Here is a 14,630-nt window from a genome sequence, read left to right as displayed (position 1 = left end):
AGTAAAAAGATGGCTGTTGCATGTACACATGCACATTTTATGGATGTACTATACACCTACACGTTATGTGCACGCCTGTTTGTTAGCATGTGTGTGCACATGCCCCTAATAGCATTGATTACTGTTATGCTTCTGCAGGTAATTGACATTGCTCTCTCTCTCTCTACCCATAGAACCTGCTTCTGGTATGTTAATAAGCTCTTTCAGCGGAGGCTGCTCAATGCACTGACTACAGTCGTTATATTTTGCATTTTAAATGCACTCTCATGCCTCCTCCAAAAGGGATGATGGACAACTGTCCTACTTTTGTCTAGCCTTTCTGCTTCAAAGCAAATATCTCTTCTTTCAGGATTCAGTCTGGAAAACCTGTTTATGTATGGAATCTCTTCCTGATTATGTGATTCTCTCTATGATCAAGGAGAATCAGATCAGGCAAGAAACTGAAAATTAAAATATTCTACTGTTCTGAATATGCTGAATTAAGTCACTGTTTTCATGTCAATTGTAAAACATAAAATAATAAAATTCTCAAGGGATATTGCTTGATTTTGATATATTCAATGTCTAGACCTAATACTTATCTATAAAAATAATTGACTTGCAAACGATTCTACAAGATATATATTTCCCATTAGCTAACGCCACATAAAGGTTGTCTTCCTTTGCTCTTTTTTCCAGCACCACATCTTCCTCTGCTTTTTCACTTCTTTCTGGGAAAGACCCAGCACTGAAATCTCACGTGTGTAAATGAGTGTCTGCACTGTGACTGAGAGTAATAATGTGTAACATTCTCTTGTAATTCTGCTGCGTACACTAAAAAAAGGATACTTTAATTCTACCTGAAAGAGGAGTAGAACAGGCACCCAAAATGTCAGTGCGCCTCATGGATGTTCTCCATGGATGTGCGCATTCTATTGTCATTTACGGCAAACGTTAGTCGTTTGGTGTGAATGCCTGACAGTTAATAGCACCAATGATACCTTCATTTTTTGATAATCATACACGACCTTTCGTGCAGAAATTCAGTTATTTGAAAAAATACTGAGATACTCCTGAAAAGACTAAACCTACACAGATATGTGTCAAAAATGTAACTAAATGGATGACGTGTATGTATGGGTCCTTCTGACTTCCGGGTGTGTATAAACAGATCGTAGACGGAGTCGACTCGTCCAAAAAATGTGAGTTTCTCGGTTTCTCCCCTTTTTTGAGTTATTTTTCCCTGAATACATTTCATGTTCGTTAGCCAAAATTACGGTGCTAATAACGCTCTTGTCATCGTCTCCATTAGGTCTAAAGTAACGTTTAAAATCACCCTGACATCGGACCCCCGGATGCCATACAAAGTGTAAGTACACTGACAGCTCAGCAGTCACAGCTTAACGTTACAGTTAGCTACATTTCAGGGTTTAAAAAAAACTATTTATTATTATTAGCTTGTTGTGGAATCCTGAGCTGGTGTGTTTACCTCGAGCTACAGAAAACGTGGTCAGTGAGACAACATCTGTCAACGTTAGTGTAAGCTGTGATTCACATACTAAATCAAAAGGTAACGTTACGTTACACCAGTAAACAGTTCCGTTAATTTAGCTATGTTAGACATTTTATATCGGCTAGTTTGGTAGCATTAGCATTTGTAAGGGGTATTATGAATGAAATGGACCTGACTGTGTACCATCTGGTCTATGGCTTCATTGCTTTAAAATAAATAAATAATAATACTATTAATATCACGTTGTTACTGAGCTCCTTGTTCTGTGGCAAGTTTGAATACTGTGATAAAACAGAACAGAGATGATGGACAGGAGGAGCAGAAACATAAATAATGACAGGCTTGGCTACATGTACAGTGGACCTTGTGAAGTCACACTCATAGACAGACTGCTGTGAGCAGTGCATTACTGGTGGCTGACATTCATTTAGCAGCATCTGACTGGTGGTAAAAACACACAGCAGTTCAATTAGTGGACGGTCATCCTCTGTGTTTATAAGACCCATCATTTCTAGGCATGCCACTCTAAGTGCAGCATAATCCACGTCTGCTGTGTTTTTATCACACTTACAAGCATGTTTTAAGACCTGAAAATAATTGGAATTCAAATTTCTGTTTGATAAGATTTTTCCACACCAAAAAAGAAAGAAGGAGAAAAATTACATGTATTTCTTCTGTCTCTTTGAAAAATCCAGAATCTATGAATACACAAATATTATTTCAAAAGATTAACTGCTGGACACATTACTTCTATTACTTTACTGTGAAGTAAATTGCCAATGTATGTGCTCTGGAAGCTTCAAGTTTCCACATCACAAAAATAAGTTGCACACTGATGCAGTTACTGTTTGCTCACTGTACCACATTGGCTTCCAAACTATTTGTGATGTCACAAAATCATGTTTGTATGTAACTCAAATTTAATGTGAGCACAGAAAAGCGTTCCCCCGTTCAGTAGATTCATTTGAAAACTGTATTTTAGAGAGTCTACATCATACTGGTCAAACAACACATTTTGAATGGATGAGGATTTTATGCAGTTTCTGTAAAGTAAAATCAAATTACGTTTTTGATTGCATTGATTCTAATCCTGTCACGCCAAATTAAGAAAATGTACTTTGAAGTGCATACAAATAAGTATTTGATTCACTACAATTTGCTACTAGTTAGAGCAGTGTGTATGTGATCCTAGGACGTGGAACCCCTATTATGTGCTAATGTTTTGTGCAGTATGAAGCAACTGTCACACCATGCTTTGCAGTAATCTTTCTGTTACTGCTTTCCATTTTGTTGTTTGGTGAAGGATAATTGTGAGAAAGAACTAAGCTAATTCCTAGGGGTGCACGATTCAGAAAATGTCACGATTCAATATTGATTTTTAGGCTCAAGATTTTATTCAAAATCGATTTTTTATTAAAAAAAAACGATTCACAGTATGTAAATGTAGTTACTTTTCCCATGTGATTTCAGTAGACATACAATTTTAAAAGAAAATAAACAACAAATTAAATGTAGTTTGACATTACTTTATATGTCTTCATACAAAAATAAAAACTTTTGCAACTAAAAACTGCAAAGTGCCAAGCCAGCTTTCAAATACATGTAATTCAAGTGTAAAATAAAACTGTTAAATAAAAAGAGCTTTTTGTTCAGAGTTTGGTGGGAGGTTAGAGCATTGAAAGAGTCTGTTGGTTGACTGGCATGTTGGGTACTTTAGGTTGTTGTTCGTCCAAGTCTTTAATGTTAATCACTGGGTGATGGCGTACCATGTGAGTTCTCAAGTTTGTGGTGTTTCCAAAATACTTAACTTAAGCTTTGCAAAGCCTGCATATAGCATGATTCTAGTGATGGTCCGATACCATTTTTTGCTTCCCGATACCGATTCCAATACCTGAACTTGCGTATCGGCCGATACCGAGTACCGATCCGATACCAGTGGGTCATATATTTTATTATGTTTTAACAACTGTATACTACTATCCCTGTATGGATGTGATATGATATAACAGCTGTATACTACTATCCCTGTATGGATGTGATATTATTTCTATCTTTGTTGTCTGTCTGGCTCAGGTTAAACTCTTTGTAAAACATGAACAAACAAACAATGAATGTCGTACAACTTTCTTTTATTCTCCAGTTTGACAGTCGGTTATAACGGAAAAAGAACATAAATAAACTACTTTAACGTAGATTTTCTTTAGGGCTTTATTACGTGGTATCGGATCGGTGCATAAACTCCAGTACTTCCCAATACCAGCGTTTTAGGCAGTATTGGGGAACATCTCTACGTGATTTCTATCAAGTTCCGTCAACGAGGATGGAGCAGGTTGAATAATTCTTTCTGTGAGGTTTGCCATTGTTTGCGCCGACTAAACTACTTCTGCTGCACTAGTTCTTCTTTTGATTATAACAAGTGCCCAGGCGTCAGTGTGAATTAGACTAAAGCCACAACACTACTATAGAGGGGTATGATTTTCTGTTTATATTTTTTGTTCAAAAGCACCACAACTCACTCAGTGATATAAATGATCCTAAATGAAATTAATAGGCTTACCTAAAAACATGGTTATTTGGGTGCCTGGGTAGCTCACCTGGTAGAGCGGGGGCGCCCACATGCAGAGGCTCAGTCCTCAATGCAGTGGCTCAGGGTTCAAGTCCGACTTGTGGCCATTTGCTGCATGTCTTCCCACTCTCTCCCCCCTTTCCTGTCTACAGCTGTCCTGCCTATTTAAGGCTAAAATGGCCCAAAACTTATTTACTTACATTACTTACTCATTTCTATCTTTGTCCTGTGCATGTTAAAGATAGTGCTGGAATGAGCCACGTTGTTGCCAAAAACAGTTCGGTGGGAATCACCAGAGGCCTCACGATACGATATCATCCCGATACTTATGTCACGATACGATATTATTGCGATTTTAAACATATTGCAATATTCTGCGATATACTGCAATATATTACCTTTTTTCCAAATTCAAATTTTTCCCAATTTCTAATGATGTCCCCAAAGGAAAATTTTGTCAACATCTGTTTCATCTAAAGAGAAACATTTCTCTCTGTTCATCTCACTTCAATTTTATTGCTGCAAAATTGGATTGTCTAGCAGACAAACTGACCAACACATATATCATAAAAGATCGATACTTGGCGTCTGTGTATCGATACAGTATTGCCACGAAAAATATTGCGATACTATGCTGTATTGATTTTTTCCCCCACCCCTAAAAAAACAGCATATCTGCCATAGGTCAAACTGATATTGACAGGAGAGAAAAAAAAAAAAACAGGCACAAAATGTCAACTAAACTTTTGAACGTGTTTTTTCCCACAGCCATTTTTTGCAACATAATGCTTGGTCAAACTTCCCAACAGAGCTTCACATTGAATTTTCTGACTTGAGTACTTGGAAATAAGTAGTGGCAAATAAACTGAGGCCATGCAGACAGGGAGACGATTCTCTAATGAGGTCAGACGATGTCTCGCTGCAGCTGTTAAAGTCTTAGCATGAATAGAGGGATAATAAAGATGGTAAATGAGGCATCGTATTAATTCTGGCAGAGGACTGAACTTGAGCACACCATTAGCTTATCTTTATAATCACCAGTCACATTCAAACAAGTTATCACCCACTCTCAGTTAAGGCAACATGGTGGTCTTGGTAATGTGACCAGCTTTCACTCTCACTTATAATGCTGCTATAAAGATGCAGGAGGCTACAGTATGCTTTGCTTCTCTCTTGGCTACTTGCTGCTGTACACTTGTCGATCGAAGCTCAGGCCAATAGGTTGAGAGATGATATTTAAAATCCTGTTCAATGCATTGTTTTGTTACAGACTAAGTGTCCCAGACAGCACACCATTCACAGCAGTTTTGAAGTTTGCAGCTGAGGAGGTAAGCTTACTATACTATACTATAAATATGTAATCCGTAACAGGGAGTGAGACGTAAACTAGACATTAGGATAGTTCACATCTTTGATATCCTTTTCATGCGGGACTGCACTGCATGAATTTCATTTAGCCTTAACATCATGTAGATAAATATAGAGATATGGTGTATATGTTAATGTTTGAGACAATTTACAAACTGTTTGTCCCCCAGAGAGCATTTATTTATTTATTAATCAATACAGATTTAATATACATTCACAACAAGACTCAGCATAAACTTAAAGCTTTAGTGCGTAACTTTTTGATATTAATGAACGTCCGTTACATTCAAGCCATTGCCAAATGAGTTGCTACAAAGCTAATTAAGACTACCAGCTCCACACAACTCTCTCTGTATTTCTCAGTATGACTATGTTCAGAAGATTGTGGCGCCCGGTGACTTTCCCACGTAGAATCTTGAGTGAAGATAATTACTCTTCTGAAGAGTCCATAATGTTTTTTTTAATCCTCTGTGTCCTCCTTGGCTATTTGCAACTGGGGGCTTGCACGATCAGGCTGTATCATGTGGACACGGCGAACTTGTTGTTGTCATTACTTAGAATTCCTCATGGGGGCGACAAAAACTACGCACTATAGCTTTAAAAGGTGAAATCTTAGAAGGAAAATGCAGGAAATTAAATAAACAGAAAAAAAAATTATTAGTGGGCAACCTCTGAAGATAGAAGTATTTCTTACATTTCAAACTTCCATAAACACACACAGGTGGCCGAAAGGATACTGACAGAGGACTGGAGCTACCGACTGATGTACTACTTCTTATCTGTCGTTTTGGGAGTCATTGTCATTAACAGTTGACCTATTCTGTCATTTAGGTATGAGGGTGTTTTGGTATATTGGGTGTTAATTTTCTTCTATTACCAAACCGACTGTTTTAAACAGAATTAGTCTGGGAAAATGTTTTTTTGTCAAAGGCTCACAAATTGGTCAGTAGAATTAAGTGATTAGCCAGTGCCAATTTTTACCTGTAATTAGTAGGGGTGTATTTTTAGACTTTACTTTCAGCGATCATTATAACAGTGGCTTATGAGTTGGACAGAGAGACAGAGAAATCATATAAGTACACTTAACCTTTGTTGTAAAAGATTTTGTATCTGGAATTAATTTGATTTCAGTTGGTAATGTGTTCCAGAGTTGGAAAAAGCTGATTGTCCAAATTTCGATCTAAAATGTGGTATTTTACAGTTGCCATTCACCATACTCCTCTGGAATTAGGGCATAAAACAAAGTTTTCATGTGAGCTGCTAGTGCTAGCTGGCAGTAGTTTGGTGAGCAGCATTTAGCTAACCTTATCTTCTCTGACAGACTGCACCCACTAACCTTTCACTGCACACCTCACCAGCTCACATCCTCTTCTGCCACACACTGAAGCAGGACATGTATTGTGTGACCATGCTGAGTGATTTTCTTCCCGAAATTCAAGCGTTGCTATCTTTCCCTCAGGCGCGTGTGTGTGTGTGTGTGTGTGTGTGTGTGTGTGTGTGTGTGTGTGTGTGTGTGTGTGTGTGTGTGTGTGTGTGTGTGTGTGTGTGTGTGTGTGTGTGTTTTAAAAGTTGGCAAACAAAAGACAGAAAACAAATCGCACTACACAGCATTTTCTTCCTGCTTGTTTCGCCAAGTTTGTTTCTGAAGACATCATAACTACAATTTTGAGGTTGTCACCCAACAAAGTCTGTGAATCTCAGTGTGCTGACTCAGTGGATGAAGCTCTCCTTTTTGATGATTTAATCACACTATCTCTCAGGCCAAGCAGAATTAGGTTTGCAACATGTCCCTGCTTATTTAACCAAAATATGTTGTGCTGCTGATATTTCTGATATGTATGTTCTGAATTTTTCTCTGCTTCATTTTCTTTTACAGTTCAAAGTGCCATCAGCAACTAGTGCAATAATAACAAATGGTGAGTTTGTGTAGATAAGTCTTTCTACTAATGTTTTTTGTCTCTCCAAGTTACTCCAAGTGCAGAAGTGACATGTTTACCAGCTTGACAGTTATTAAGGACGTTCTTACTTCAGAGGGAGTTTCATTCTTTAGAAAGCGTGTGTTTTGACACAGATCTTTGGAAACTCATCTGAGTTTCAAAACCTCAACAACAAACTGTGAGGATTTGAGGGCGCTCTAACAGTCTTTGAGCTGCAGTGTGATGCTGGTGAATGCTCTCAAAACAGATAATGATTAGGGGTGGGAGATATTGACAAAAATGAATATCTCAATATTTTTTTTCGATATCGATATTCAGACGATATTTTTGAAATCCTTCTAGAAGTTAAAAGAAGCCCTGTTCGGAGGCAATTTTGGTGGTTCTCTTGGGAAAATGTACAAGCAAGATGAAATCATAACAATAAACAAAGGGCTCTGTTCTGTAACATATTGCACACAACCATGTCCTTATTGGAAGCAGTCCTGGATCTGGGACAGGGCCGGGTCAGACTAGGTTCTGATAGTCCTTCTACTTGGCTGTATAGTCCTTCTGACCGGGATTTATGCTGGGATCAGGAGTTGGATGTGATCCGACTGGCCCAGGTGAGAGAGAAGTGCAGTTCTGTGTGCTTTTTTGATGTTAGAGTATACATGGTCTAGTGTGTTCTTCCCTCTAGTAACACAATCTACATGCTGGGAGAAAGTTGGAGGGGAACAGACTTTAAGGACGCCTTGTAAAAGTCCCCTGTATCTCATATCCAGGTGATCGCGCTGCAGTTTGTTCACTATGGTTAGCAGTGAACCAAACTTTTGCTAACGTTAGCATCGGGGGCTATGTAGACGGCAGTGTGCTGTTTTCGTAGTAAATAAAATGTACAGTATATTACCGACAGGGCTCCAGGTCAGGTGAGCCGTACTGGGCAACGATCCTGCAGTTGGTACTCCATTCATTGTGCACAAAAATGCAGTCCTCCGCCTCTGGTCGTCGTCGGAGTTATTTACTCATTCTGCCGGTAGATAACTAGCTCGGCGTGCTAGCGCCGACAACAACCTGCAGGGCTCGGTCAGGCTATTTCCTCCGGGATGTTATGAGCCCCCTGGAAGGCTCTCGTAACGGCTGTGTTATATCGTGGTCCTGTATTGATTGGTTCAGTGTGGCTGTACGTACTTGTATAAATATACACCGAGAGGAGAGCCGCTGCACAATCGCGCACCGCCATCTTTGTTGACATGAGTGAACGTCATAACGCACAGGTAAGAACTAGTAGCAGCTTACTCTCGTGCGGGACGATCGTGATTTTGTACAAAAAAATACAGTCAAACAAACCCCTACAGTATTAAAATCGCTACATATAATTGTTTAGAAGGTTATAGTGTGCGTTATTTGTTTTCTCTTTAACTTCCTTCAGCTCTTTTCATGTTTGGGGGGTCGGATTGTACAAATTATGAAATATTCGATATCCCATATTTGCATATCGTCCAGATAACAATTTGGATATTATCGTCTAAACGATATATCTCCCACCTCTAATAATGATATATCATAATGATCAGGGAAAATATTGTCACCTTCATTTTTGCATATTTGTACTGTATTACAACTGAAATTCAAAATGATTGAATTAACATTTACAGTATGTCTGAAGCACATGGTAACTACATGTCTTGACATTACAGTACATTACCAGACTTTTAATACAATCTCAAAGAGGGGATTGGAGGTATTCTCCGTAACATTACACGAGCACCATGTGAAATACATGGCAAATGTATTGATGCACTTTGAGTCCAGGTCCTGAGGTTTCACAGGAGAACATTGCTGTGTGTCTTTCACTTTAAACACCCAGAGGGTGCAGCAATTTTGACCATCAATCCACAGAGTATAAACAGTTCTCTGTTTCTGCTACGAATTCTGCTTAAGAGGCAGACCTTTATCGACCTTTATTGATCTGTGTCGGCCCCCAGACCCCACTGACACACACTGGCCTATAATTGACGCTTCACAAGTAAGATAAGATAAAACTTTATTTATCCTGAGGGAAATTGCTGTGAAGCAGTTGCAAAATAAAGTTTTAAGGTAGCTAATTAGAGCCTACATACAGCAGAAATTGTTATTAAAAATGTAAAACCTATTCAGCTGTAAGCAATTCTAAAATCATAGCTTACTTGATATAATGCTACTAGAATTACTTCATAATTCAGTTGATAGATAAGATGTATAAGACTTTATTGTCCACCTTGGTGGAAATTTGTCTTTTTGCTTCTCAAAAACATGAAAACACAACCATGACATTGGATGTTATTAAACACACAGCACACTAATACTAAACCCCATTAAACATAAAACAACAATTGTGCAATGGGCAGAAACAACTGAAGGTGGAGAGGAGGTAGGATACAGACTACAAGTGAACATATTTAAAAATACCTTGTCTTTTTATTTTGTCTATTTGGCGAATAGGAGCTTTTCTGTTATGATTGGTGACTGCTCCTTGTCAACTGCTCCTCTCTCTTGTGGGGTATCCCAGGGTTCAATTCTTGGCCCAATGCTGTTTTCTTGCTATATATTGCCGTTAGGGGCTATTATAGGAAAGCACAACTTATCTTTTCACTGTTATGCAGATGATTTGCAAATTTATTTGCCTATCAAACCGAATGACAGTGTCGCATTAGACTCCCTGCTTAGTTGTATCAATGATATTAAGTTGTGGCTGTCACAAAACTTTCTTAACTTGAACGAAGATAAAACGGAGTGTATAATCTTCAGTACTTCAGGCACGACAAACGGTCCATCTTTGAGTTTGGGAGCACTGGCTTCATATTTTAAGCCAGCTGTCAGAAATTTGGGGGTTACTTTTGAATGCGACGTGAAATTTGACAAACAAATCAGCAATGTTGTTAGAATGAGCATATTCCAGCTCCGTCTACTAGCTAAAGTTAAGCCATTCCTTAACAGGCATGATCTAGAAAAAGCGATCCATGCCTTTATTAGTTCAAGGTTGGATTACTGTAATGCTCTCTATGTTGGTTTGAATCAAACCTCCATCTCATGTCTTCAACTTGTGCAAATGCTGCAGCTCGCTTTTTAACAAATACATCTAGACGGGCACACATCACTCCCGTTCGTTACACCCTACATTGGCTCCCTGTGCGTTTTTAGAATAGATTTTAAGATTTAATTTTTTGTTTTTAAGGCCCTTAATGGCCTAGCCCCGGAGTACCTATCCGAGATTTTAACCCTGCGTGAGCACAGCCGGTCTTTGCGGTCTTCTAACCAACTGGTTTTAGAAGTGCCGAGGTCAAGGTACAAACGATGGGGTGATCAGGCTTTTGCGGTTGCTGCCCCGAGACTCTGGAACAAGTTACCCCCTGATATTTGCACGATTACAGATGTTGCTCTTTTCAGGTCTAAACTCAAAACCTACCTGTTTTAGAATGGCTTTTAATACGCAGTAGTGGTGTGACAATTTCCTCTTCCTGTTTCTGTGTAACCTTTTATGATTTTACTGTTTTCTACGTTTCATTCTTCTTATTGCAAGATATGTTGTCTATTCTTAGTTCCAGATGTGAAGCACTTTGGATACCTGCTGGTTGTGGTAAAGCGCTATACAAATACATTTTGATTGATTGATTTTATAGTGCAGTCCTTTTGCATTCTGTGCCTCTACAGCATGCGGAACGAAGGACCTCTTAAAGTGATTATTTCACTTGATTACGTTACCTACAACACAAAGGTTGACATTTAACTAAATTCAAGCAGTTTGAATTTTGTCTGGCAAAATAATAGAAAGAGTTTCTATCAAATACCCAAAAGATGCATGTCTAAAATAACCTAAGCCAGTAAAATGTAAAACCTATTCAGCTGGATTCATCCTCCTCCAGAACACTTGTAACCACAGCTACAGTAATCACCAGAACAAATTACAGTAAATGGTCTCTGTGGTTGTTGGAAGGAAAATTGTCTTTCATTGTTTCCCAACAATTAAACTGTGCGGCGCCACAAAAGAACTGATTATGTTTTTGTTTACCTGTGCTCTGTACTGACAGGCAATTAGGAAAGATAAGTTTATAGAATGTATGCCTGATGTATTTTCTTATAGAAAGATGAAACTTTTAGGGGGCTGTGGAAATAATTGGGCACATTAATGTTGCAAAACGAGTTTTCTATTAAATGGCTGAGATGTGACTGCTATGCCAAATATGAGTTAGAGAGTAATGGCTGGTTTGTTATTATTCCAGATGGAGTTGCCTGCTGCTGAGGCATGCTCTCATTCTTGTTTTGTCTAGTGCAACATCATTATGGATAAACTGGTATAAATGGTCTTTTTTTCATGTCATTTGCCTGACAGTCTTTTCACTTTACATTGCATTGTTTTTTCTTTCATGGTCACCATGCAGATGGAATAGGAATCAACCCTGCCCAGTCAGCAGGTAAGCTGTTATGTTGTTTTGAATCCCATCTTTTTTGTCACAGAAAAAGCATTTATGTTTTTTTTGTTTTTTTTTATATATATCACCACAAAAGCCCCTCTAGATGGTGTAAGATGCATTTTTCCCTTCCTTTATATATTAAGGTGTTTGGATGCATAATCAACTTCAGGGCTTTCTTTTAAGCTCTTTGCCTCATGTGCTTTTATCACAGCAGAACTTGAATAAAGCATGTTTCATAATGCCCTTTAGTGATGCTGGTGGCATTGTGTTAATATTCTAAAAGATTAATTTGATAAAGCCCCCAGGGGCAGTGACTTATGTGGGTGGTTCCTTTTTAAAGAAGGCAAAGAAATGTCAGGCTTAGTATGAAAAGCCTTTACTTGAGGTAACGTAACAAATCGATCTGTGATCAAGCAGTCCCAGCCAATATAATGTTATTTAAATCAAGTTTGAAGATTACAGTTAAGTAATGGTATTAATGGATGCAAAAGACAGACCATTGACTCAGTGTAAAGGGTGGAATTTATGGCTAATACGTAAGAAATCAGTTATCACTAACCTTACCAGCTTGGCAAGATATTGCTGATCGGTAATATTCAGTGACTGAGACATAAGCATTAGTGAAAACAACCTAAATGGTTTTGACTTGCTTAGGCGTTTACTTTGTAACTGTGACATCCTGAGTTGGACTCTGCCCCATGACTGTTGCCTGGTCTCTCATCTTTTCTCTTTCTACATCCTGAATTGTGTTGCAAAGTGGAAATGCCAAAACCCATTTTTTTGGAAGGGCAGAGGAGTCCAAGCCCATGATTGGCTGCCCTGGGAAGGAAAATCTTTATTTGTAGAGTAACTGCACCCAATCTGTCCCTAACCCAAAGGTGATGAAATATTGCACTGTTGGTTGCGCTAAAACATCTAGCCACATTTATATTGGGGTTAAATAAGCAAGGTTTACTGAAATAATCCTAACTTAACTGACATCTCTGTTGTTTGTATGGAAATGGTGTTACTGATTCATGAATACAAATGCGGTGCCTCAAGTGGCAGTATTTAATGTTCTGGAGGCGAACTAGATGCACCAAGCTGTTTGGTCAGAATTCACTTGACTTTGGATTCCCACATTATTGCCAGTTGACGAATCACTTTTTTCTGTATCAGTCTTCTTGGGTTTTCCCTGAGGTTCATACTTAACTGTGTAGCCGGGTAATGGATGACTGGGTTTTCTGCATAGAGCAAGATAAGGTAATGCCTGCTTTGACTGAAGGCAACACAGAGTCTTTTCTGCTAAGAAAAGGAAAGAGTGGTGGGCATTCACAACAGCCTTTTATCTGTAGAACATCCATGCTGTGTGCAGCCAAGAATAGCCTCAGTTCAGACACCTCTGTCGGATTGCCTTTTTTCACCCACTGCAGCCACTCCGCCTCTTGTTCTCAGGATTGAGTACACGGTGGAAAGTGATCCGGTGAAATTTTACAATTCTCTTTTCCTTCACAGGTCTTTAGTAAGACCAATATTAAACATTTCCAGTGACATAACAGGAATGAGTTATAACATATGGTCTCAGCATGATTGCTGGTTGAATGAACAAATTAATGAATACAATTGCTGTATGTGATTCCATAATGCAGTATTATAAGTTATATTCAAATGAACTTGCTGTGTACATGCGCACCAAAATCTACCTGATTGCTGAATAACTGGCTACCGTTGAACGACAAATAGGCATCTGGAAATTATTTCATCCTTCAGTTAAGACATGTCCCTGACTTGTTTTAAAAATTTACATTTAATCCAAATGTCTGTGTAACTGCCCAACTTGTGTGCAACTTTGTAAACAAATATATGTATTTTAATTAGCATGCATTTGCATCAAGCTTTGAACTAATCCGATGCAGTTAAATTACAACAAACAAACTCAAGTAGTTGTCAGTATTTTTCATCACTATGTTGGACAAACCATCATTTTTGATAGTGAAAAAAGGTTTCTCTCCCGGCTGGTGAGTTAACATGTTGTTTGCAGTGTCCAGCTCAGTGACCATAAAACCCCTTTTATTTAGGAACACAGATTATGAACTGTGATCCTTATGTGGTGCTCTGTCCTGTGTTGCAGGTAACGTGTTTCTTAAACACGGCTCAGAGCTTCGCATCATTCCCAGAGACAGAGTGGGAGGAGAAGGAGACCGATGCTGCTTTTCCTCGTTGACAGCATAATGACTCACACAGCAGAATGATATAACACTTGAGACCCAGGAAACACCTCAGCCGCATGTGTCATATTTATTTTCTGGCCCACAACTGACAGTGACTCACATGAGAATATATATATATATAAACTTGATGATGACACACACTTGCATGCTCCCTGCTTCTTCATTCTCAGTCAAGTTTTTTTTCTTCTGTAAATGTAGTTGCATCAAAAGATTGGAGTGACATCAAGGGTACCCAGAGGAGCAGAGTAATTAATATACACAAACACAGCAGCTGCATCATGGGAACATTTTTTTTTAGCTAAGATTAACAAAAAATGGAGTCAACAGTAATAGCTTTTGTATCTTTGTAAATGACAATAAATCAGTATGACTAACATCAACACATGCCTATTTTGCAATGTTTACTTTTGTCTTTATCAGAATTGTGAACATGGTAATGCAAGAGGTGAACCTTTTAACTACATGTACTACATGCTTTTAAGGTCCATTGTCGTTATATTGAGTGGCTGTCGATATGCAGGTAAATTGTCTGTTGACATTCGATATTCTTTTCTGTCGGGCTACTGTCAAAAAAAAGTATTTCTCAAACACAAGATAAATAAACTTGCATCATGGATCTGCACTGAA

The 14,630-nt window shown here is 38.5% G+C and overlaps 1 protein-coding gene across 1 annotated transcript; it reads left to right on the top strand.

The window, feature by feature from the left end:
* Positions 1–998: 998 nt before the first annotated feature.
* On the top strand, positions 999–14,630 carry ufm1 (ubiquitin-fold modifier 1). The gene is made up of 6 exons (XM_028596111.1): positions 999–1,181; positions 1,292–1,348; positions 5,329–5,386; positions 7,303–7,342; positions 11,761–11,793; positions 13,904–14,630. Coding segments are annotated over exons 1-6 (291 nt in total). The 5' UTR covers positions 999–1,179; the 3' UTR covers positions 14,005–14,630.

Source organism: Perca flavescens, chromosome 13 (assembly GCF_004354835.1).
Source record: "Perca flavescens isolate YP-PL-M2 chromosome 13, PFLA_1.0, whole genome shotgun sequence".
Classification (NCBI taxonomy): Eukaryota; Metazoa; Chordata; class Actinopteri; order Perciformes; family Percidae; genus Perca; species Perca flavescens.
The sequence above is the reverse complement of the archived record's forward strand: the minus strand, read 5'-3'. Positions and strand labels throughout refer to the sequence as shown.

Coding starts and splice junctions, on each gene's coding strand:
- ufm1 (XM_028596111.1), top strand. Junction 1,349..5,328: donor CCCCGGATGCCATACAAAGT/GTAAGTACACTG, acceptor GTTTTGTTACAG/ACTAAGTGTCCCAGACAGCA. Junction 7,343..11,760: donor TAGTGCAATAATAACAAATG/GTGAGTTTGTGT, acceptor GTCACCATGCAG/ATGGAATAGGAATCAACCCT.